The 27,007-nt window shown below is 42.0% G+C and overlaps 1 protein-coding gene across 6 annotated transcripts in view; it reads right to left on the minus strand.

Moving 5' to 3' along the window:
* LOC141758899 (myosin phosphatase Rho interacting protein) overlaps window positions 1-25,967 on the minus strand; it is a 54,425-nt gene extending 28,458 nt beyond the window's left edge. For all 6 annotated transcript variants that reach the window (XM_074620695.1, XM_074620694.1, XM_074620693.1 and 3 more), the window contains exons 1-3: window positions 25,196-25,967; window positions 21,442-21,519; window positions 19,161-19,226 (exon numbers count right to left, since the gene is read on the minus strand). In XM_074620695.1, coding sequence (XP_074476796.1) covers window positions 19,161-19,226; window positions 21,442-21,519; window positions 25,196-25,315 — 264 coding nt within the window. In that variant the 5' untranslated portion in view covers window positions 25,316-25,967. The remainder of the gene's footprint in view (window positions 1-19,160; window positions 19,227-21,441; window positions 21,520-25,195) is intronic.
* Between the last annotated feature and the right edge of the window lie 1,040 nt (window positions 25,968-27,007).

Raw genomic sequence — 27,007 nt, forward strand, 5'->3', positions numbered from 1 at the left:
ATAGATAAAAAAAAGTGTTAAGTGGGGAAGTGAACAGACGTGCCCACATATCCCTCCACATGGTGCGTCTTCTCACACAATCCGCCCCAGCATCAATTTTCCTGCCAAGCTTGGCAAACCACACACAATGATATAATCACAGTCTGTGCAAAGGAAAATGTTCCTGTTAGGGCTCGCTGTGATTTATTTGTTTCTTGCGATATGTATTGCAGCATTTAAAAGAGAGAGTAATTACATAATTGCATCATACATGCAGCGTTTTACTTCACTAGCTCCATTTGTAAAAAGAAAGTATTGCTCTGGCAATAATTAGGGGGATTTTAGACAGGGACATTAGGTAACTGATTGACTTGGCATGACATTATTGTATTTGGTTGATAGTCGCCATTCAATCGAGGCTTAAGTCCATAATAAATACAGTAATAATGAGGCACTTTTTGTGACCCGGCTGCCCGGTTGAAAACAGTTGAGCCAAAACGAAGCACCGCCCGGAGCAAATTTTCTCATTTTACAGCTAAACAGTACACTAAAATATGTTTCTGAAAACATTTGAGGCAAGAAATAAGCCTTACAGTAACATAATCTTGATTCATATTTGATCAGCGCTGCCTAGTGTGACAGTTTGATGGGAGTTGGTAAGTTTTGTGAGCTTGAAAGCTGCTCAGCGACTGCTAGGATCTGACTGGTTGTTTTCCTTTGGGTGCTGTGAAAAATGGCAAATGCCATTATGAGCACTAAAAGGAGGCAGAGGAGTTTTCTAAAAAATAACTTTTATCATATTTGCTCAAAGTTACCAACTGCAGCTTTAAAATCAGACTAATTGACAGTATTTAGCAAATTAATTAGATGGTTTTACTTCAGGATTATTCCCATTGCATCCATTCCAATGTGAATATAGCCTGTGTACATCAGTGTTGGTAGTTCAGCCAAAACACACAGCCGTGTTGCATATTTTACCACTAGAAAGAGCCTGAAAGGACCTGTGAAAAGGACCCGTCTGTTCCATTTATAAACAGTGCAAGTTCATGGGTTCACTGAGCGGTTTTGAGTTTAATCTGTCTGATGCCTACTAGCTGTGAGGTGTAAACCCAAATATGCACACCGACATGGATGCCATCTGTCAGCCATAAATAACGTGACCGCAGGACTTCCACAATAATACTACTTTGTGTACATGACTTAGATGCAGGTTTATGCAAGCACACACAGTGGCTTTGTATGGAGGCACGGCTCATTTACAATGAATGGATAGCTCAACTTGGAACAGATAAGATATTCTATTTAGAGTTCATTGCACTGCATCGCTCCAAGTGAACCTGTTGTGGTAGTTGTACTGACTTTGTAAAATTGTGTTTTTCTACGTGCAAAGTATTTGTGCAGATGCATTCTTAGAAAGAAAGTACATACAGAAGACAAACATTTGCAACATTACCACAAATATTACTAGTTAAGCAAATTGACTTCTGCTTAGTCTGACCTTCAAATGACTTACACGAGCAATGAAAGAAGCCTTGATAATCTCATGTTGACTGAGGGATTTATATTTGTTCACTGGAGTAAAGGAGTACTGCATAACTAAGCACACTGGGCATGGGTGGCTGTTTGAACAGCTTTCGGGCCCTACCTTCACTGCACTGAACATACGGGCAGAATTATAGACACCAAAATGCCACAGTGGTTCCGAGCTATAAGTACCAGGTAACCACAGATAATAAATTACAGCCCTCAGCGGATCGGAATATATTAGGAGATAGAGCTGGAAACAAAATTAAAAGGCATCACATTCAAGTTTGCTGGTGACCAAATAAATCTGACTCAAGGACCCAATTTGTGCGGCATAACCATAGCCTGTCAGAGACAGAGCAATGGAAGCCTCTAATGTGGACGGAGAAGTCAATAGTTAACAGCTTGTGGTGATCCAACCCTGAGGGCAAATGAGAGGCTCGGTTTACTTCGTTACTGTTAAATGTCACTTTCATTCTCAGCTCTTTTACCACGGTCTATAGTGTAAGTGTAGCAGAGGGCACAGTCAAAATTTGGCACAGCAAACTGGAGCAAGGGGAGTAGGTTGGTTTTACTAGGCTAAGAGTAAGAGAAAAATAGGAGGCAGCGTGTATCAGGTAGTATAACCTTTGCAATTTCTCACGGTAAAACGAGAGTGCCATAGAGGAAGTCGGCCATTATGTTTTGGTTTTAACTTCTTATACTCGTGGCTTTAAGATCACAGAGGGCTCTTGACACTAAGGTGAGAGGCCAGGGCAACAGCCGGGAATGACAGAGACGAACAAATAGACGTCAGGACAGCTGGGCGAGGGCCTAGGCCTGCTTCAGACTGGACAGAGAGACTGGCGTCAGCTTGACCTGAGAGCCCTGTCACTCTCAGACATGGAAAGAGGAAGGAGGTTTTGGGGACAGAGGGTGGAAAAAAAAGGGGAGATTAAGTCTCAAGCTGGTGGTCAAGGAGAACAGCAGTGCAGCAGAAAAAAAAGGGGTTTGTGGACTCTGACTTTGGAGTGCTGGGCCATCTGTCTGAGTAAACAAATCTAGAGTACGCCACACATGTGGGCTTGTCCTTGAGCTGGAGTCAGAGGAGGATAAACAGCAAAATATTTCAAATTCTGGGAACAGTTGTACAAGCAGCTTAAGCTCCCAGTTTTATAATCACAGCATCAGATTCTCTGGGATGCAGAAAAAATAAATCGGACACTGACAGCAGCTCTGATTAAAAACCTATTTCCATAAAGCTGCTCACCTCTGAGGGTGATTTGAGTGCTTACATAACGCAGGTTGTGTAGGAGTACAGTATATGTATACAAGCAACACGGGACTCCTCTCACACGTGTGCACCCTCCATGTCCCAGCGCTGTGTCAGCTGAGCACCAATACACGCCCCTACTGTGGGCCCGCCACCACGGCTCTAGCCCCCAGACCCAGGCCCCCCGAACCCACACCTCTCTGTCACCTAGCCTAGACCCGGTCCCCTCTTCCTGGGCCACCGCTCTCCACAAAGGGCCCTTTGTGAAGCAGCAGCAGTTCACACAATGTGGGATTGTCAGCCGCCACAGTCCAGAGCCACTCCTTCCCTTAACCCTCAACAAGGAAATGACCGAGAGACAAGAGGACCAAACAAGTGTCCTTTTGTGATCAGAGCATGGAAATTATGAAGGCAGCATAAACTTATTCTTGTCTCTGAAGTTGTTCAGACAATAATATGAATGCTGTCTGGATGGGAGAGGCTGAGTCTCAAGGGGAGGCAAGGACAAATCAGAAAGAGATTTTGTTTCTCTAGGCCACTCTGTGATGAATGGAGGGAGCAGAAGGGCATTTCGCATCAGCATCAATATTTATTGGGATATGCGTCTGTGAAAAGATTAACTGAAAGCAACAGCCAGATGTGCAATTTTAGCTGTCATACAGTATTAGTCTTTACTAGAATACTGTGCTTCAATGGCAAACATCAAATCGAAATATTGTCAATCATTGCATCAAGTAAATACAGTATACTGTATGAGTATTTCATTGATTAATTATAAAACTTATTTATTAATTAATATAACATTTTTATTGTTTTGTTTTAGCCAACAGGTGTTAGGGGCTATGTCAACCAAAGCGTTTTTTTTGTGTGTTTTTTAATGCTTTGCAATAGGAGCGCTGCATATTTACGCTATGTTAAAAACGCCAGCAGCGTCAAGAGTTCGAAAAATGTTAAACTTTGGGTAAGACACTACGCTCGTCACTGTCACTTTTTAACAGCCGTCCAATCACAGTGAAGGAGGGGCAGGACAAATAGCCTACCACAAAGACGTGATCAAATGTTATCATGATTATGTTGTGGTCTTATTGTGTATGTTATGCTATCATTTTAACATTTTTACTGTGGACTTTATGTTGTCCTCATGTCTGGAGCACTGCACCAAACAAATTTCCCCATGTGGGATAAAAAAAAGTTGATCTGAATCTGAACCGAATTAGTCGTACTCGCTGAGATGTTTCCTCGCCCACAAAATCTAATGAACCCACATAGAGCGGCGGGGCCGTTCTCTCTCCCTACGTGCTTCGGCTTTTCCTTCATCCAGAGGAAGCACTCTACCTTGTGCCCACATGTTTACTTCGGCGGGTATTCCGTATCATAGCAACCAGACGCAACCAAAGCGCCTCAGCTGAAAAAACGCTGCGCCCCCAAAGCACTCTCAAGTGCTCCCAGCTGAGTGTTTTCAGAGGAGCGCCTGGCGTTTTAAGCTGGGGAAAAAATGCTTTGGTGGACACGTCCTCAGGGTCGTACAATTGTAAATGGAAAAAAATCAAAACAGCAGCTCTAACACTACAAAACAGATCCACGAGAAGCTTCATATCTAAAACACTTTTTTTTAAGCGCTCAAAGTAAAAAAAAAAAAAAAAATCTATGTTGCCGTGCAATAGGAGTGAATGGAGACACTATTCCCAGATTACCCACTCAGGAACTACAGCTGATCTACTGCATATTTTAGGCCTCTCTTCTCTCTGTACCATATAGTATTCATACGTCTTGTGATCTCTGTCCAGATGGTGTGTATCATTCTAACAGTGTTCATTAGGAACCAACTCTCTGTTTAGAAAATGGTAATTAGCATGCCTTTGCACCCTTGGCTTCCTTCACTCTTGGCCATTCCGCAGCTTAGCAAAACATCCCATTCTCCCTTATGACACAGCAGGAGAAATATTTGCTTCTTTTGGCAGCTGGCTGATGGTCGACTCTCAATTTTGGTTGAGAAGCAAATTCCCTTCCTCTGCCAGCAACATTTTTGGGTTTGACAGACTCATTTCTAGTCATGGAAAGCAAAAGTGCAGTTAAACTAACTCATTTAAGAGGAGCATGAGGAAATTAAATGGCATTTAGTCATGTGACTGAGTCACATATTGCAACATCTTTTTTAAAAAATACTTTCACCTCATTTTCTCATCAGTATGAATGCAGCTAAAATATTGCTCAACGTCAGAGTTAGTGATGAACACCTGTAAGTTGATCAGAAACATCTGTTATTTGGTACTAGGTGCCAGGTTGTCTGCCAGCGTCGGTGGTGACAAATTCAAAAGCTACGTCACTCATTAAGTTACATTACTCTTCTTTGGACATGTAACAGCAAGATCCTCAAGTTCATCACCCTGCATCCAAAGCCATTTGACTTTGATCATTGAAGCCATGGGAGCCAAAGGAAAGCTGATGGCACTGCTTCACCCTGACTCATGGACATGGCCTAGAATCAGGTCTTTTCGGGGTCCAACATCCTCTGCTCATTACCGATAACAGCAATTATGCAATAAATCTTTCCTTAGCAACTTAGGACAACAGAGGTAAACACACATTTTTGATACCAGTGAGCAACAACCAGCTGCGGGGATATGTCCTCAGGTGCCAGACGGATGGAGTCACCTCTACTCTTGCTACAGAGGAACATCAAACCACTGTCTCTCGCTTTCCTTCTCAAGTCGACAATAATCATACAAACACAGATATACATTGCAATCAGGCCAGGAACTAGAGCTGACAGATTGGCCATGGACAAAATTACAATCATCACTGTTTTCAGAGTCCTCACTGTCCTATAATTCCCCCCCTATATTGAGACGTTAAACCGGTACAATCACACGTGGTATTTACCTTAGCTTCAGCTATAATACCAACCCCCTGCCTGTACTTTAGACAAACCTATAGTGCTATAAAATCAGACTGAACCATATGGTGGATATCTGACATCTCTGTTGTAGGGGCCAAGTACAGTCCTCCAGGCATTCTCAGATACACCTCACTCCACTGGTATGCATTCAAGACGTAGCATTCACGACTGCTACAGTATATATGCATCTGTCTTAAGCCTGGTTACACAGCAACAGCACCGTAGTGAAGGCTAACTGGGAGTTCACTGTATCGACACAATATTCGGAGGAAAATAAATCCAAACGCCACGCATTTCACACATATTTGTACCAGGTATTTCAGAGAGGACTGTGGGTGGTAGCAGCGCTGCTCCTCTTATAGAGAACTGTGAGAGGATGTGGGTGGTTTAATGCTGTGTTAGGAGGCCAGCAGTCGACAAATGAAGAGGAGGAGGAAGACGAGGGAGAGAGTTGGAGGATGAAGACCATTTTCTCTGGCTAGTACAGCAGGATTCTTTTCAAATAGAAAATGCTAGGATCGGTCAATCAGTTGCAACTGTGCTGAAGCTACAGATCTTTGGCAACACACAGTGGTGGCAAGCCCAGCATAATCAAAAGCATGTGTGGGTACAAAAGAGAACAATTTCCATACGATACATTATTTTCTTATTCTACTACACACGGCATTGTAAATTAAGCGTTATCAATCATGTAAAGTCGTAAAACACACTGGCAGAGTGTGAGAAATCAGTCAGTGTATGTCTGGGTGGTGACAGAGTAAATGGGCCGGGTGGAGAAACAGGTGCTGCGATCGAGTTGTGTCATGTTGCGCAGCGTTGGCTGTTCAGACTCAGACTAGTAGAATCATTGAGAGTGTGTGTGGTTTTCCAGACGGGTAACTTTTTCCTTTCTCTGCTATCCGACTCCATCTAATACTTGCCAAGCTGCTTCTTTCCTCTCTGCACACGTATGCATGTAGACTGTCCTCAATTTCATTACTGTGTTTTCATTCGTAAACATCTTTCTTCTAATTGGTGTTTTCTTCATACCTCATCTGTGATGAACGATACCCGTTATGTCTGCTTGCTCCACCTATCAGTTCAGTTTTTACCCTCGCTTAACGATACATCAAATTAATTCGATCAATTAATGTTTTTGCATGATGTGTAAAAAACAATTATTTCAATGTGTACGAAAAGGTTACTTTTAGTCAAAGAGTAATGTACATGATAGCTGGCTACATTACCTGTCTTGAGTCACAGAAGTCCCCTAAACTGTGACTTTACTGTGAGTTGTGAAGTGGGAGGGGAAGTGTCCCAAAATCTGTATTCCATATAAATTTTTCTCTAAATCTAAATATCCTCAGTGTTACTGAACATACAAACAACTCTCCCAGATGTCTCCATCCTACAGGTTTATGTTATGGCAACCAGTTTTAATTATTTCAACTTTGTTTCAGTGAAATTATGTTTTGTCCGTTATTTTGGCATGCTGGACAGCTATACATACTACAATCCCCATGAGCCTTGGCAACTGTTGCCATGGAGAAGCAGTCAGTCAGAGACGTGAATCGAAGAGGTAGCAAATTTAAAATACGTACATTGGATTTGTTGAGAAAACACTGCCCCATAATTCAACCAAAATTGACACAGAACCCATAAGGTGAAATGATTTAAGCTACAGATTGCGAAATCAGTTTTCTCAACAGTAAGCATATTTGTTGCTATTTGCCATCTCTAAATTAGGTGTTGTGAAACATCTTAGTTTTGTCACACATCCCAGTCAGGGTAGTGGACCATGGAGGCAGGAAAGTGTGGCTTATGCATGTGCAAATGCATGTCAAACTGATGAAACAATTAGGTCCTAAATAAAACACCTCCATTAACAGCGTGCACTAACATAAGCTCATTGCAACAAGGCCAATAATGATTACTGGATAACCTACGAGAGATGGACACCACTATTAACCAGCCATGTTCTTCAAGTCTATTAGTGTTCTCTCCAATAGAGTGCCATTCACTCACTGACGTGTAGAGCAGTAAATCCTAGAGTTGCAGCTCTAGGATCAGCGTTTTGTCTCCACTGCAAAAAACAGTTGTTCCAAGATCACAGTGTGCCCCAAAACAGCAGTGTCTGGATAACTGCAGCGTCCCATACGGTGCTCTGACACAGCACTATGGAAAGTAGGCCAAGGTGAATAGGCACCCATTATATGCTGTTGCTGTTGTAAAGTCGCAGGGTCCCAATGAAAACTATTCTTATCAAAATACAAGAGGCACAGAAATATCTTTCTCTCATTCAACACAGTTGACAAGAAGCCATTTTCTGCAACTCAGTCAGCACTGTGAAGAAATTACATAAGACCTGCAGTCAGGCTTCAACTACCTCTTTGATAATGACTGCAAATCTGCCAAAGCCTAAGTCAACGCAAATTAGCCCATCAGGCAGAAGAGAAGGGAAAATGGGGGAGGGATAGGAAAATGTTCCTTTGGGAATTCAGCTAATTCCTCGGTTTCTGGAGCTTGCTGGTTTTCCACAGGGCTGAAGAGCAGCTTCCTACAAGCCCAGGACTGGTGGTAAGCAGATAACCTGCACAAAACAGTGCTGACGGCAGGTAACAAAACAAATTTGTGGTTAAACCAGACATTATTTTATCAAACAACAATTAAACAAAACTAAGAAAATGACCAACTATTGGCACGACAGTTTTTTTTGTTTTTTTTAAATCAGTGCTACATACAATATTTGGTCAGCACTCAAAAAGTATTGAGGTTCAATACCAAGTTAAGTGATTATGAAAACAAACCATCTGATTCAACTGAGAATATTTACAGTATGTACAGTATGTATTCTTGTTTGGGCATCTTAATATTTTAGCATATATCAGATTATCAGTTAGTCAAAGATGTCTAAGTATTAACTGAACACAATATGTTGCAAGGACAGCTCAAAGTTGATGAAAACAGACAAGATGGCCTTTTCATAATTTATGTGTTGATTTCTGTAATTATAATAAAAATCTGTATTATATTGCAGTGTTTTTATTTTATTTTATTACATATCAATCTGTTTTCAGACGTTTTTTCATTCAGTAGTTGATATTTCAAAAGGACTGGAGTTTATTTATATAGCGGGGGCATTTTGGGTGCTTTCTCTTTAAAGCCGAGAGAAAGCACAGAGGAGAGAGCACTAAGCTGATTAGGTGCCGAGGCTGGAGGCACGCCAGTCTATGGCTGCTTGAGATGGGAATTTTGGGCCAGGTCCTGAGGAAGCTGGAGTGGGTTATTAACGAGCGAGTGGCTCACCCAACAACAATTAGCAACAAGCCAACATACTTACGTTGCAGGCTATGTGGATTTTACAAGCAAGACCTACGGATGAAACAATGCCCAGAAATGGTAGTAAGAGCTTTTACTCAAGAGATAGTTTCACCTGTATATCAAATATTTCCATCTAGATATGTCTACCAGACCAAACTCCAAAGCTGCACTTTCTTGCTTTCTTTTCTAAAAATATCTTGGCTGCAAAGCTCCGACCTCAACAGGTGGTCGCCAAGCTGAAGTGAAAGGTTAAAGGTCATCCAATGCACCTGCACCTGTTGCATCTCGGAAAGACATTCAACTGCAGCTGTGGCTACTGCAGGCCATCACAAGGCAGCAGTCTATTAGACACTCGGTCTCGGGCCAGGTTACGACTGGACTTCATCCAACTGAGACGTTGTACTGCAGTGATGTAACTCATCAACTCTTGTCATCCATCCACACAACCTAAAACACAGCTATAGCTTATGAGAAATTGTGTAGCCAGATGTTATTTAATCACAAATATGACCTCAATATACTGGTGGGTACAGTGGTGTCCATCTGCGGGTTATTCACAATAGCAGTATTTTCACTTTCCAAGGTCCCTACACCCCCACCCATCGCATATGCAGACACCTACCCCACTGTTTTATTAGTGCCGGTCTCAGAGCTGGCTAACCTCTCACCCTGATGCTTTAAATGAAACCTTTTGTCAGTGTCCTGGTCTAGTGTTTAGAACAAACTGAGCGAGCAGTCAGTCAGGCCGTGTTTGGCTTTATAGACAAGGGAGGGTTTTGGGGGGGGGGGAGAAGTTGCACAATACTGCTGGCTGCTCTCTCCAACACAAATGATTTATTGGCCAGAGAGAGCTGGAATGAAAGACAGAGATGCGAGAGAGAGAGTGGCAGAATGAGAGAAAGTGAGGAGGTAAAAAGGACGGGAGAGTGAATCGGACTGAGTAATGGGAAAGTAAAAAGTGGGGACCGTGCGAGCGAGAGTGGACACTGGTTTAGCCAAAGCCTCCTGGAGCCAGCCTTTCTCTGGATAATGAATAGCTGGAAATCATTAAAAAGAACAAGAAAATGAAGGGGGTACAAAGAGGAGGATGGTAAAAAAGACATCCTGAAAAAAAAAGAGCCTTTAAGAACTTCTCACCATGGCACAACAGTGGACTGCCATCAAGCGTTTGGCTCAGCCCAACATGAAAATCATATTCACCAAGAAAAAGTTCACCATCAACTGGATCCCACATCAAAAGAAAACTGAAACCATTTGCTATGAGCAATATAGTACTATTTTACAATGGCGCTGATAGACCTAGTGCCCTGTGTTAAATGATCCTGTCTGCAGGCTCACGCAACAGTGAACACTAATATAATGATAGACCACAGAGTTGAACACAAGGACTGTCTCCACTTGCTTACAGCCTACCTTAGTTAAAGCTCAAAGTTTAAGTAGAACCTTATAACCAGTGGTTACGTTATGAAAGTTTTCATTTATGATACGTTAAGAGAAGACAAACGCCGACTCATTGATGTGGTCGGAGTTTCACCAATTTGTCTTTGCATTTCCAGGTCAATACATGTCAATGAATTCGGTCCCATTTTCAATGGGAGCACTTTCTGCGCATTCCAATCAAAGAGGGGCAGCTTAGCCCCCATTTTCTGTGTGTTTGAGTGTGCATACTGGAGAATAATGCTGTTTTATTGAGTGTAATTTGAATTTAATAAGTAATTTGAAGCCATTATTTTTAGACTCATTAGGTCTTTTGGCTGTGGAACACACACACACATATACACACACACACACACACACAATAAATGTAGAACGGGAGTTGGTGAGGGGGAGGTCAGTTGGAATGCATTAACCATTAGAACAACACCAAAACCACAATTATGTTTGGTTTCAAATCAGATGGGGTCTTGTTTCTGGGCAGTTCGCCATGTGTGTCTGTATGCTAATGACAGTAACAGCTTTAAATGACACTTTAAAGATAAAGACAATAAAAGTGACCTAAGTGGTGCCATGTAGAATAGTGGCTCACATCCAGGCTAAATGCAGTTTAATGTTTAGAAAGCAGACTTGGTCCTGAGCCAGACAGGGTTACTGTACTTCTGACCTAAGAAGTTGAAGTATTCAAACAGGGAACAAGTGGAGGAGATAAGATTTTTATCTTGGCCACATCCGGAATGATGTAGTGGCTAAAGCCAAGGCAAAAACTAAAGAGCACAGATAAAAAGACTCTGGAAAATCAGACCAAAAGCCCAACAGAGAGCCAGATTGGTCATTTATCAAGTGAAAAGGCAACCTAGCCCATCGTCCATGAGACCTTTCATTGTATTCAGCTTAATCATACTCTCCTGGTAATGGTAAACTTGTGTCTCTTCAGAAAAGAAAAGCACTGAGTTGGAAAGTGGACAGGCATATTGGGTCACTTGGAGGACAGCAAGGCCCTTGATTAGCGATCAATGTGAGCTGGTGGTTAAGAACCTCTGCTTAAGCAGGGATGTACGATCCCTTCAGACTACCAAATTACTTCTGGTCTGATTTTTCTAGAAGCTGTAGTCAAGTTTGTTGGGTGCCGTGTCAGGTCGATCATCTCTCGTGAGATCAAACAGAGTAATGTGGACATCTTGGCTTGGATGTGACGGGGAGACTTATACATGGAGCTTGGTTTGTGTAGACAAGACTGTGCTGTGTTGCCTTGACATCTAGAAAGAAAGACTAAATATAATCCTGTCTTAAGTTACTATAGTTGTTACTATAGTTGCTACAAAAGCTAAGGCATTGTGTTTTCTGATGACACTTAGGATGACACTTCCACATTACAGTGCCTGTTTTTTTCCTGATGAAAGAATCCATTTTAAACAGGAAAGCATTGGGTGTGGTACAGTATCTTTAAAACTTGTTCACACTGGATTTTTTGTTGGCATGAGGGGGCATAGTGTATCATTGTACAGAGGATCAGTCCAGACAAGCGGTTTAAAAAGCATCACCAATGGCAAATTTTTGAGGATTTTCTTTCACTCATTTTATTCCCAATGCAAAGCAGTCCCAATCACTTGGTGGCCAAGGGGAGGATGTAGACTGCCACCCTGGTAGTCAGTGATATGGCGTAACATGTAGTGTGTTCACAGTGTTGCTACCTCTTCCAGTTTACCTTTTGTGTTGTGGTCTGGCACAATTACGCAAATAATTAAAGTTATGGAATTACACAGTCAATTAGAGCAAGAGTTTGGTTTGTTTGACCAAAATATTTATAATAATTTTGTTTCACAACAACGGTGTTTGCAGGTGGGAAAGCTGGTGAGGGTTCATGCATTTGTCGCTGAACTTTCGACTCTACTACTGGTTGGTCGTGATACCTGCACAGTGGTTGCTAAAACTGGAGTGGATAACGCCCTGTGTGTTGCACCCTCATTGCGGTCAGCCTCCCCCAGCCGACGGCTTGGGAATTCCTGGGATAAAACAGTGACGAGAATCCACAAAAAAATTCCCTATTTCTGTGAATGAAAACAAAAACAAGGGAATTTTATAAATATAGTAAAGTGGGCGATAGCTTTGGGATGTGGGGCTGAGTGGCAGTTACAGTGTTGTAGACCCTGATGATTACAAGCTGTGTGAATGGCTGTTCCCATGGTTTTGTGGCTTTTGTGCAATGGGAACAGTGACCCCACTGTAATCCATGGCTGTTTACATTCCAGCAGATCAGTTCCTACTGGAACCATGGGGAAGGAAGGGCAGGGGTTAAAGAAGACTCTCACGCACCATATCTCTATAAAACCAACACACGCCTCACCCAGGACACACACTTAGTAAACAACCCACAATGATCCAATATGGAGGGCTTACACTGTTATCAACACGAGCTGTGACCGACATCTCATTTATTCTTTACCCTTTTACCTCTAAATTGTCCGCTTCTCTCTCCAATCCTTCCTTCCATCTTGTACTGTAACACAAACTTGTGTACTCCAGGCAGCCTTTTTTTTTTCTCCCCTCTGTTTCCCCGAGGCTTGCTGTGAGTTGAAGACTGAAGCTCCACTATAAGTAGCCCTAATTTGATGGGGTGGGGTGGTCAGCCTCCACTTATTCCCGCATAGAGTGCCTGAAGGCAACAACGCGCCTCAGAGGCCCTGCCCACTCATCCATTCCCTAGAAAACTCTCCTCATTCCCAAACCAACACAAGACAAAAGGTCCTCAAAATTGGTTTAAAATAGCCCTGAATTTCATGTTTCACTGGGCTAGAGAAGGGAGAGAGTTTATGCATGTTTCAACGTGTCAAAAGGTCTTAAAAGTCTGAGGGCAAACATTGCTCACTGGTTGTATATGCTCATGTCTGGAAGATTCAGGAGAGAGGCAACTGAATAGTGTGCCTCAAGTTAAAAGAATGCACAAATGTGTGGGAAATGGAGGGAAGTTTTGTCAAAACCTTCTCGGTTCTTGGACTATGCTATGGGGCAGGGGTTCACTACTTCAATTCCAGTAAACACAGGAAATTAATTGAGCTAAGATGGAATGAGAATGACTTCAACAACTGAAATGTCATGAGAACATCATGTTCTCCTTTGAATAACAAGGGATATGGCTGTGGTACAGACAGTCAACTGTAGTCAATACAGTCTAAAGGCAAATGCAATTCAAGCGTCTCTGAATGGGCCTTTTGTGCAGTGCAACTCAATAGGTAGCCTCGTTTTATTAACAGGTATACTGCGGTTGTTCAATCTACATTACATTGACAAGCAGGAGAACACACCGTCTTTTACAGTGGCCTCAAAAATAAAGTGTGGAAATATTGTACACAACGGTCAACAGTAATAAAAAGAGTTTCATGTAAATGAAACTGAGGCTGTGTGTGATTCAGTGTGAGCTCAGAGACCGCAACAGAGATTGAGGCATTGCACAAAAAATATTTCTAGATCATATGATGAGGGGTGTGCGAGTGTGTCAGCAAGAAAAGGTTGCAATTAGGTCAAGGCAAGGTCAATGGGAGGTAGGTGTTGTGTGGGGTATTTAGGACCACATCGCAAAGCAGCTATTAGAGTGTGGGTGTTGATCATTTTAACTTGCACTGATGTCATTAAAGTGGCTTTGTTGAGCTGGAGAGTTCTTTACACCCACGTACCTGCCCTTCACCACGAGGCGATAATGGATTTTGGGTGTGTATGTGTGTTTCTCACATCACTTAAAAACCTGAACAGCTTATTCACACAGTTGTCTTTGGGAGGCCTCTGTTCATGTTGTTCATTACCTTACCTCTAAATGATTATACTACTATACTTGAAAGAAATATAAAAAAATTAAATAAAAAGCGGAGCAAAACTCAAAGGAGCGAATTGTCACTTAAAGGAGAATAGCTGGTCCACCTTAACAGCCCACCTTAAGTGAGTCTGAGCCGGTGTTGCAAGACACGGGAGCTTGGCTTGGGTCTGAGGAGTTGTAGCATTTATTCACCAACAAATAAAATGTACACACACTGCACTGCTACGTTCACAGCTATAACGCCACCGACAACCCCACACTCATCGCCGCCACACACACACACACACGGTCTGTCAGTAACCTGCTGACGTTACGCCGCGCTGACAGACTGTATGCGTGTGTGACAACGGCGAGCACGAAGCCACCAGCAACGCTACAGTTGCGACCGTAGCACAAACACACACGCGGTCTGTTGGACACTCGCTATCGTGATGCCGATACACTACTGACAACTCGGGAGCTAACTCTAACGGTGTGGTGAACTGGGTACTCAGTTGTCCCTTTTGTGCATACACTGCAGCTGGCGATAAATGATGGATTTAACCTGATTGTGCATCGGCTTATCATTGCAGCTGGGCGGCTTATAAAAATAGCACCACTGCATGCAACACACTAATCTTGTCAGTTAACAGTTAATAACCGGTTAACAAGGGTCAGTTATCTGTTAGAAAAAATAAATAAATTAGCATCCCTAGATTATACGACCACTTTCTCTCAACTGTGTTAATTCAAGACGGCTAAAGCTGAGGGTTTCTCAAACCTTGCAACACCTGTTCCTGACACAGCCTCTGCAGTAGAGCACCCCTCGGTCCCAGGTGCATTCAGCCACACACACACCAACATGTGCAGCTCAGCACAAACTATACCTCTGTCCGATCCAGCCTTGCACATTTGTTTCAATGCTGTGTCTGATGTTTTTTTTCTACAGCTACTTTAGAAAGCTCACAGCCTAGAGACGATCTAAGCCCACACACTCGTGCTTTGCTTCCAGACTGTTCTGTCCTGTATCCCTGTACAGTCAGGACAGAGACAGCCAGAGCTCTCCACAAAACAGAGAATAACTCTGTCCCATGTTACACATGCCGTGGTCAACGGTTGCTGGACAAAGGGACAAAACATGTTGCCTTGGCAACGCTCCCCTGAAATGACTGCGTTGGGTTGCTCTAGGAAAATCTAGCTTGTACATTCAGCAAATACTGGAGACTGAACTGACAGTGGACTTTGTGAATACAGTTATCTCATTTCCATGTTCACAACTCGTAAAATACACAGTGCTAAAATTCAGTGAGCTATCTTGGACGCAACAAGTTTCAACTCCCTTCTTCGGAGGCCTATGCCAAGAACGATCCACGAACACATTAGCCTTGCATGGCAGCACATGTTCTATGCAGGCCAACATTTTCAGCTATTCACTCTTCATCTTTCCAATCAGAAATGCTTTTTCTCTTACTCAAGCTACATTTTCTTCTTTTTACCACTTGTCTCTTGCACACAACGGCTCTTCAAAGCCACAGCTGCGTTTAGCATAAAATTATGACGGTGGTGCATCGTGTTGGGTGTTCACCGTAGGTGGGCAACCCCAAATCGATGGCTTCAAAAACTGTGATCTCTCCCAGGCCTCTGCTAACCCATTCCTTTCCCCCAGAGCCGTGCCACATCCTGCAGGTTGGGACCGCAGTCCATCTGGGTTTGGTTAAAGCCAAGACATAGGAGCCATAAAACTAGGCCGAGAGGAAAACAGAGGGGCACCTCCTCATCTACAACCCCAACCAGTGCTCTCAGATGGGGGCTCTGATGTGGTCTGGAGCAACGTAAGACTGGCGAAAGCTGCCAGTCTTTACGTTTGACCCCGATGTCATTCACAATACAGCATTTAAACTGATCTTAATGTCTCTTTCTTGTGCTTAATGTTGATTGTAGCAATATGAAGCATTTTGCATTGAACATTTTAAGTCCATGTTATATGCATTCTACATAACTGTGTATAGTAGGTTCAAAACCATACCCATCACCCACAGTATGGGCAAATAACCAACTGCACATCATTGGTGCAATAATGTTTTGAATTTTGGCATCACTGCAGAAACAAAATGTTGCAATAATAAAGCTGAAATCACTTTAAAAAAAGGCAAAACAATACTGGTGACTAAACCAACCACTTTACAATGAGTCACACACTCAAACTGCTCCGGTGTTATTAATATTTATTGTACCTTCACACAATGTTTCAGCGCTAAATGTATTTTTCCTATACTGTCTATAAAAGTGAAAAGGGCATTAAACTGCAATTTATGAAATCCTATAATGCCACTCATAGATTCTAGCCCTACTCTAACAGTCCAAATATTCAGTTTACCTCTTTGTCCACAGAAAACGAGTGCCGGATATGTATGCCAATTAGCCAAGTTTGTGCAGCTGTTTATTCAACACTAAACAATTATTCTAATGAGTTTGGTTTGACGAGTGAGGTTCTATATTTAGTGTCACTTGATATTTCCAGCTCTAGACCCCTGCTCCTTTTGATCCTGCATTCAGAGCGGAGATGAAAAGATGAAGAGTGACATCCAGAGAGAACGATGAATGGAAGGAGGACATCCGCCTCTTTCCTTTGTCTCTCTCACAGTAAACACATCATCCATCCTTCTTCTGGTGTCACCATTCTTCACCAGTGCCTCACAAATGCAATTTATTAGTTCCAGTTTGAAGAAGACATTTAGGCCAACATTTTTTGGCATGTTTACTAAAATAAAAACCTTGGTTTTAAAAAAAAAAAAAACACACTATGCAAATATTACCCTTTCCATTCAACAGATTTCTATAGGGGGAATGAAATGACCCTGAAGGGCACAGTAAAGAAAAAAACAACAACACAGCATCCTAGCTCCTGCTGCTTGTATTACATAAACCCTCTCAGCATCTCTCTCCTCTGCCAGAGAATGCCACATATAGTATGAAAGGGTCAAAAGCAACAAAGCATGTGCTGCTTCAACTACTTCTGCTTTCACCTCATTTCAAAGCACATCCACGTTTAGAACAAACGATTGAGCGCTGCTTTGGGTCAATCAATATACAGCGTGCCCACGTGCTGCAGTGCATATATAAACTATAGTATTCAAACAAGTGACCTACAAAAACATAAACTCAAAAGGACATACATATTCATTTTATAATAATTGATACATATTTGACTGCTGGCACCAATAAAGATCACTAAAGACATTCATCTTCTTGGCATTGAGTGTTTTTCCAGTTTTTCTTTCAGAACAGGAAGTTATCATGTGGCTCTTGCACAATAAGTGTGTTAGCCACTTAAATAAACACACACAGCTCTGCACATGACTTTTATTATCAACACCACATGTGTCACGTCATTTTCTTTCAACACCGCTGTGCTAGTTGGCTTAGTGTTTAACACATTCACTAAATACTCTGTTGTATGATAGAAAGCGCTGGCGTTAACAGGGAGGCGACGGACTGGTCAAGTGGCAGTGAGCCCATCACACCCTCTAGGTATTCATCGGACAAACACCAAAGTGCTAGTGACGACATAACTACACTTCAACCTATACTATCAAACATTTTCAATGTTTAAAGTCTGTAAATTCATTATTTTCTCTTGTTTTCAATGCAACATGCTCATGTGAAAAGATTTCACTGAAAGCAACTTTTTTAATAAATTGGAAATGAAACAAAAAAGCAGAAATCAGCCTTTTTTTTTTTAATTACTTAACGAGCCACTTTACTGTCACAGGATGTATTATATAGTAAATCAAGCAACAACAAAACCTGTTGTAGATGATCAAATAGTGGTCAGGGCCTTTATTTAACTCAACTGAAAAAGAGTGCCAGCCCTTTATTTGAGACACACTATCATTTAAATAAAAAGATCTAATTTCCCCTGTTTATTATTTCTTCATATTTCCATATTAAGCCAGCCTATTTTTTTGATCTGTTCTTATTTGTGTGTTAACTTTCTGTTGCTGCTATACACTCACCGGCCACTTTATTAGGTACAAGATGTACCTAATAAAGTGGCCGGTGCTAGTACCGGGTGGTCTTCTGCTGCTGTAGCCCATCTGCTTCAAGGTTGGACGTGTTGTGCGTTCAGAGATGGTATTCTGCATACCTTGGTTGTAACGAGTGGTTATTTGAGTTACTGTTGCCTTTCCATCATCTCGAACCACTCTGCCCATTCTCCTCTGACCTCTGACATCAACAAGGCATTTTTGTCCACACAACTGCCGCTCACTGGATATTTTCTCTTTTTCGGACCATTCTCTGTAAACCCTAGAGATGGTTGTGCGTGAAAATCCCAGTAGATCAGCAGTTTTTTTGAAATACTCAGACCAGCCCGTCTGGCATCAACAACCATGCCACGTTCAAAGTCACTTAAATCCCCTTTCTTCCCCATTCTGATGCTCGGTTTGAACTTCAGCAAGTCGTCTTCACCACCTCTAGATGCCTAAATGCATTGAGTCACTGCCATGTGATTGGCTGATTAGCTATTTGTGTTAACAAGCAATTGAACAGGTGTGCCTAATAAAGTGGCCGGTGAGTGTATGTTGGTAATGCAAACTCAACACTTCCTCCATCAGTTTCACATTGAAACACTTCCAGGAGTTAAAGAGGCATACTTCACTTCCCTTTCATGGATCGATATTGTGCCGAGTGTCATTAATAGCAGATTAACACAGAGAAAGAAAAGCACATAGGAATCAATCATAAGTTTAGTGGGTGAAATTTTTTTTTTTTTAAATCCTCAAGAGAGCTGTGTAAATGGACAGTACGTGATGCTGAATTTACCACGTGAGCCATCATTGATTTACTCAAATAGACCACGCCACCAGCTAGGATTTGATACCAGGCCATTTTTCAAATATCAGCCTTTGTTTTCATATTTAGAAATTTTTAGTCAAAGCAAACAAAACTCAGCAGCTGACAGGATGAAAGCTTTCACTCACCATTTCGTCCAGAGCGTAGCGAAGTAAGCCATGCTCGTAAAGGATGAAGAACCTCCTCTGCCATTTCTACATTTAAAAAAAAAGGAGAAAAATTACTGAATTACTGACATGGTCACATCATAGATATCATAACAATCCCAACAATAAGCCACATGTGAAAATGTGCAAAGATTCAGCATGGGGTTGAAAGCTGTTGCTTATTATATTATTAGTCAATTTTAGCCATGAAAGTTTAACAAATACGGTTACAAGTATGGACAAATATTTAGTTTATAAAGCCAAATGTGTTCATTGGATCAGTGAATTAATCTGTAAATGTTCCAATCAAAATTGGCCGCTACACTGGTGCACATACAAACAGTAATACAAACTGGCTAGCAAGCCTTTGGGAAACAGTTGCAGTGGCGTACCAGTTCTTGGCACGCTTTTTTACCACATCACAAGCTTTTCAAGCTAGCTGGAAACCACATTGTTTTTCTTTATAAATGCACGAGGAGAAGAAAAAAAACAATAAACAGAACACTGAACAAAGATAGTAAAACCCTGTTTTTTTATGTCTCAGCTGAATGAGTCTGTCTTACAGGATATTAAATGCATTCAACCTTGAACGGATATCTGAAAGTATCATGTCAGTGTTTGCCCAAAACGCATTAAGTGTACGAGTTTAATGGATCTAGCGGGGAAGATGAAGCCTATCATATTTTATTAACGGCAAGGTCAAATTTGATCTCTTGGTTAGAATGGTAATTCTGTCGATATTTGTGGAAATGATATGGTGACAGTTCCCATTGATCTCCTTCCTCATTGGCTTGATGAGCTCTTCGCTGCCCCCCTCTTATCTTAATGCACCGTTTTGTCTCAGTGTTAAATATCCTGGGCTCCGATTCCAACTGATCCATGAAATATTGAGAGGTGCTGCTTTGTAACCTAAAAGGCATCGCAAGGTCTCAATAGGGGTGCTGATAAGCTTCACAGGAGATGTTAGGAGGGACACTGCAGTCATATCCATTAAAAAAGGTGATAGATAAGTGGCTTGCAGTGTTGTTGTTGTTGTTACAGCCACAGACCCACAACCTGTCAGACTAAAGTGGTTCTAAAACATGACTCATCCAACAAGTAAGCGCTTTTTTTCCCTGTTGTTTGTTTGTTGGTCAGTGAAAACCTGACCAACCTGCTCACCTCAGCACTACAGGCCACTAATTATACATAAAACGCTGATTGTAAGAATAGGCAGAACACATTAGTGATGTCAGCGCTGCAGCGGCAGCCTGTTGACAGTAGTTGAGTTGAAGGATCCAGAGGTGCTTTTCCCCAAAAAACCCATATGGAAGCCATCAGTGTGGCTGTGAGAACTGGGACTTTTCCTTCTCCTCCCCCACATTCCCTCTACTCCTCTTTGGGATGCACCGCCACAGTATAATCTGGGAGCTGATAAAGGAAGCGGCGCTCCCATTACATGATGCTAGGGGAGAGCAGGACTCGTGAAATAAAGTCAATATTAGGCTCATTATTGCCTTCTTCTGATAGAGGGCCAGGCCTCCCACGGGATGCTGCCGAATCCATGAAACAGCTACAGGAGCCACAATAACCAGACCTCCTGTTTGGCAGATGTCAAATGAGTGGCAGAACGGATAACAAAATTAAAGGAAGGGCTAGGCAAACCAATTGCCTTTTCTCAACTTTCCTGGTCCTTGGAGCTGCCCCGATATACTAAACTTGCAAATAACGATTATTTTCACTGTCGATTAATCTGTCCATTACTTTCTCGATTAATTGATTAGTTGTTTGGTCGATAAAATGTCAGAAAATGGTGAAACATTTTGATCAGGGTTTCCCAAAGCCCTAGATGATGTCCTCAAACATCTGGTTTTGTCTACAACTCAAAAATATTCAGTTTACTGTCATAGAGGAGTAAAGAAACCAGAAGTTAAGAAGCTGGAATCAGAGAAGTTTAACTTTTTTTCTTAAAAAACTACTCAAAATAGTTGGCGATTAATTTAATAGTCAACTAACTGATTAATCGTTGCAGCTCTAAACTTTACCCATCTCACTCAAAGCTGTTTAACACAAAAATCGACCTATTGAACCTATTGACTCTCGGCATGAGCAGAAGCTACAGACAAAGGCTCAAATGAAGTTGTTCCCTTTAAACACTACCCTTTTGTTTTCATAAAGCTCCACCAAATGTTTATTAAAAAGGAAGTCAAAAAGAGGTGAATAGGCCAAACTATGCTCTGTTCTGAACATAATCAGCTTCAAGTCCAGCAAAGGAACCACTTACTCGAGATCTGTGTAAGGGATTGTCAAAATTTGTTCCCTCTGGTGCCAGCAGCAGCCATCCTCCATATATCGGTTTTGCCTGGTGAGGAGAAAAACACAGTTATAGTCTTGAAAGCAAACAGGGACATTAACATATCGATTAACAGTTCAATTGTGCACATTGGAATTCACAACTGGAGGCTAGTCTCTTAAGGCCTCAAATTGCGCCCCAATATCAGACAGGATTAAACACACACACACATTTTTGTTCAACTCTGGGAAGGTGTGTATTAGTCACTAGCTGCCTCGAGTTGACTGCAGGCTACATTCTCCGTCTGGCTGTATTCCAGAGCACCATGCTGCCCTGGGAAAAAAAGGAAAGGCTAACACACACATGATTTTCCCTCTGATCCTCTAAGTGGGTGGACTAGTGGGTGGAGGGAGCAGCGAGAGGCAGAAGTTAGCAAGAAAAACAGTGGATGAGAAACAGGAGAGAGAAGCAGCACAGAGCCTGGGAGCTTTCATGGCTCCAGATTTGCAATTCAAACTGAGAAATGCAAGTTGGCCTGGCAGTCTTTCTTAAATCGTTCTGGTGCGTACTTGAACTCAAGCCATACTAGTAGTCAGCAATTGTTTGCCGGGCCAAAAAAAAAGCCCTGCATAACCACTGCAGGGTTGTACAGGAGCACACGTTTACTAAATATGTTTACACTCAAATCTTACCTACACTTAAAGAGCTTAACAAATTAAGTACCTTACGTAATCCAACAGCAATCCCAAGTCTGCGCAACAACAGCCTATAAATCAAGTCGAAAAGCCCTGACATTTACAGCCGCCTGGCACCTCTATGTCCCTCTGTCAGTGGTTTTGGTTACAGTCATAACTTCATCCCATGTAAAGCCAAATATAATCCACCATGAAATCCGCTTTTCCATTTGATTATAGGTGGTACAGCATATTTCTCAGTTGAGTGATTTTGTAAACAAAATGACATAATAGGAATCATAAGTCCTAACTTTAACCTTGGACAGTCAGCCAAGAGTTTGTGCAGACATGAAAGAGAAACAACTTCCGACTTTTGAAAGACAACCTGAGAGGTGACACAGGAAAAGCATTTTACAGATGAGACTAGGGGTGGGAAAAAAACTGATTCACCTACGTATCGCGATTTTTCCCCCACAATTTTGAAATTGATTTTTTAATGCCAGAATTTATATATTTGCTTCATTTGAGTCTATACAGAGGTAGACGCAAGTTATCGCTTTTATTGTTGTAGTTTGAGTAACATGACATCATATCCGTTCTGTATCCGTCACCAAAACAAACTGCAGCCGGCCGCAGTGAGCCGAAACGACAAATCATAAAACGGTGGAGGGTCTGCGTGGCTACGACCTGCACTCTCACATTTTAAATCCAACGTTGTAAACACTACACATACAGCAAAGTGTGGAAACACTTTGGGTTTCATACATTGCCAGGAACAGCAGAGCTAGACATCGTGGCTAAAGCTGCATGCCAACTCTGTCATAAACAGGAAACGTTATCGTATTGCGGTAACGTGCGGTCAAGCCAGCCGTAACTCGCATCTCCGTGGTCAAATCGGCCGACGCTACTGTAGAGCACCCATATACTGACATTTATGTTAAATACATACAGCCCCGATGGAGCCGACTATGGATGTTTAAGGAGAACGGAGCTAAAGGGGAGAGCTAGCGACTAACACTGGGACACAAGCGTCCTCCTTGCCTTAGTCTAAAGCCCCGGGAGAAACGCTGAGACTGAGGGTCCCATCTCTCCTCACATGACCTGACAGCAGCAATGGCAAGTCCTCCCAAGAGAGAGAAGTAGACGAGATGAATCTAGGTCATGTTTTACCCTTCAATGGTTCAGTGGCTAAACGGATCCATTTGAGTGTGTATGCGTGTGTTCATTTCGCAATGCCCCCCCCCCAAAGTCTTACTACCCCACATCATAAATGACTACTGCAGTGGTGAATCGGTGGGGCGGCAAAAGGAATGACTAAAGTTCTGGATGGAAATATGCAGAGGATGAGATTCTCAGACCCTCAGTATCTTTCTTGTAGGAGGACTCAAACAATGAACATGGTCGGCCTGTCCCGGGTCTTCAGCTTCTGACCGCTGATGATAACCTTTCACTGGGTCATCAAAGGATGAGGTTGATAGCCCGCCGGTCAGAAATTCCACTGAGATGGACAAATAATCTCAAGACTATTTCCATCCCAACAAAGGAGCCATTGGTCACCATGATAGAGGAAATTACAGGAAATTGTGTAAGAAGAAGGCCCTTCTGTGTGGAGTTTGCATGTTTTCCCCATGTTAGCGTGGGTTTTCTCCGGGTACTCCGGTTTCCTCCCACAGTCCAAAGACATGCCGGTTAGGTTAATTGTTGACTCTAAATTGCCCGTAAGTGTGAATGTGAGCGTGAATGGTTGTCTGTCTCTATGTGTCAGCCTTGTGATAGTCTGGCGACCTGTCCAGGGTGTACCCCGCTTTCGCTCAATGTCAGCTGGGATCGGCTCCAGCGCCCCCGCGACCCCTAACGGGATAAGCGGTTGCAGATGATGGATGATGATGGATGGTGTACGAAGAAGCATCAGACACAGAGGTGTCGTTCATATAAACAGCCTGGTGGTGACATTTAACCCGTCCTGTTAAACAGCTTACCAAAAGGAATGATCACGATACAGGCCAACCGAGTTCAGTGTTCACGATGGTGCCAATATCAACAAACAGTCCAGTAGGAAGCATTGTTGGAATATCTTCATATGGTAATAGCAAAAAACGGTCTCCAATTCTTGTAGAAGTAAGCTTGAAAACAGTGTGGCAAATGACAAAAGGAAGTGTGACATTATAGCAACTTAAAAAAAAGATTTCACATTAATAACTAATCTAAATGTCTCACAACAAAAGCAGTTGACAGTGGGCTACTGTGCTGGAAGGCATGGGTCTGGGTGATAGATGGATGGATAGATAGATAGATAGATAGATAGATAGATAGATAGATAGATAGATAGATAGATAGATAGATAGATAGATAGATAGATAGCTTTATTGATCCCGAGGGACATTCAAGTTTCCAGAATCACAGTTCCAAAGCGCAAAACATGTTAGTAAAAAAGTTAGTAGTGCAAAGTACAAAATAATATACCAGATATAAAAATACAAGGAGAAGAAGAAAACTGTTAAAAGTGAATATAGTGCAGGGTAACAGCTGTGATACACGACTATTAAAAAAAGTGAATATAGTGCAGAAGAGACTGTTCAAAATGAGTATAGTGCAGGGTAACTCCAGTAGCTTAGTCAATGAAAGTGCACTGTGTGCATTATTATCTGACGCCTATATGTGCATGAATTGAGGTCAATATGTGCCATTGGGCTGGAAACTAATTATGTCCAATTAACCTTTGCACTTGCATGGTCTGGACGTTTGAAAATGTGCACATCAAACAGAGAGATTTCACTTTCATGTAGGTTACCAAGACAATATCACATGAAATACAAACTCAGAAATTTGTGTTATTATTTCTCTGTTTTTTCAAGTGCAAAGTGTAAAATTGCCAATATGTCTTGTTTGTTCCTTGTTACTGATAGAGAGTTCAATCATCCAATCCACCAAACAACTCAAACAAGAGTCAATACCAACAGGAGAATACACTGTTTAGCATCTGCAGAGAATTTTGGCAAATAATCTACAAAACACAAATTTCCAAACTTTTATTTCTGAGTTTACAATGAATAAAAAAAGCATGTGTTCACCTGATTTAAGTCCTCGTCGTTCAGCAGATGTGATTCTCTGGGCTTGAAGCAGTTCTGACATTTACTCTTGTTGAAAATGTTGGCTTGAAACTTCCTACAAGGGTTGTCTTTGAATGACATGGTTTGACTGGAGAAGGTGAAACTTTGATGAGGAAAAAAAAAAAAATTCTTGCAGCCAAAATGAAGTTGGTGAAATATATAACAGGACAACTTTCTAAAAACCAGTCAGAAGAAAGAAAGTCCGTTAAATAGTGTTCACCTGTCCTGTGTGTTACCTGAGGCGGTGCATTAACCACCTCGTTAAGTGGTATCTATGACAGTCATGACGTCGACCTGCTAACTTTGTAACGTTAACTCGCTCAGAAGTTCTACTACGGACAGGTGTGCGCGGTTTTTTCTCCTTTAATTACGTCCAACGAGGTGTCGACGTCTCACAGGTGACTCTCCGGGCCTGTGAGCTCACTGCTAAAGGTCCCGTCAGCCTCCATGAAGGCGGACCGGAGCGGTACGGTACGGAGCGGAGCGGCTCTACCGTTGGAGGGAGTCCTCTTCGGCTCCTCTCTCAACGGCTCTCTGCCTAACAACCGCATTCATAACCGTTAACTCTAACGTCTCTCACACCGTTATCCAACTTTAACAAACGCCATATAGACTCCCGCTGTCACGCTGTTTGATCCATAGCGTCCCGGTTCCGTCGTATAGCTCTGTTGGTCTCCGGTACGCAGTCTGCGGTGGATGTTTTCGTGAAAAACCCTCGTTTGGGCCGAGAGAGTGGTAGTAAGTGAGTGACAGCAGCCTCGACCAATCACAACACGCCTACTACTGACGCCTTGTGTTTTAACTGGCCAATAGGAAGCCTGGAAAATCTCCACTACTTTCGCTCAAGCTTGGTGGGATTTAAAGAGCCCATGATAACAAAAACAACTCTTCTATGTAAAAAAAAAAAAAAAAAAACTGTGATGTTATTATATATTAGCCTGAGCTAATATTTATCATTCCTAACTGAAAAGACAGACTACATTTGTTCAGGTTGCCCTCATTGTTAGTAGAGGTTTTTTCTTTAGCTGATATTTATTTAATTTGTGTGTGGTGTGCTAATCTTTTAAATCCACAACAACAGGACAAGAAGGCCAAAAACAAAATAACAGTTTGTCAAAACATTTCTTTTTGTTTCTATCTTTTTTTTTCAACATTGAAAACTTGGTTGCTAAACAGTCAAAATTTTATTACCTCAGATGAAAATAAGATAAGATAAAATAAGAATAGATAAGATAAGATATTCCTTTATTAGTCCCGCAGTGGGGAAAATTTCCAGTGTAAAGCAGCAAAGGGGATAGTGCAAAAAACAAGATGCATCAGCTAACAGTAAAAAAAAGAGCTAAACAAAGTGTAACAAATTATGAACCATTTAAATAGAAGGAAGTATAAAAAAAATAGGAGCAGTATATACAGTATTGACAATAAACAGACTATTAACAAAATTGCACAAGTGGAAAATGATATTGCACAGTGAGAATGAAATTAAATTCCACCTGAAAATATCAGGTTATTTGTCAGTTTTTGGTGTGTAAGTGTAAGTGGTCTACTGGGAGCAGAGCTGGTTGTGGAGTCTGACAGCTGCAGGAAGGAAGGACCTGCGATAGCGCTCCTTCACACACTTTGGATGGAGCAGCCTGTTGCTGAAGGAGCTCTCGAATGCTGAGATGGTGTCCTGCATGGGCTGGGAGTCATTCTCCATCATGGATGACAGCTTAGCCATCATCCTCCTCTCTCCCACCACCTCCACTGTGTCGAGGGGGCATCCCAGGACAG

Source organism: Sebastes fasciatus, chromosome 20 (assembly GCF_043250625.1).
Source record: "Sebastes fasciatus isolate fSebFas1 chromosome 20, fSebFas1.pri, whole genome shotgun sequence".
Classification (NCBI taxonomy): Eukaryota; Metazoa; Chordata; class Actinopteri; order Perciformes; family Sebastidae; genus Sebastes; species Sebastes fasciatus.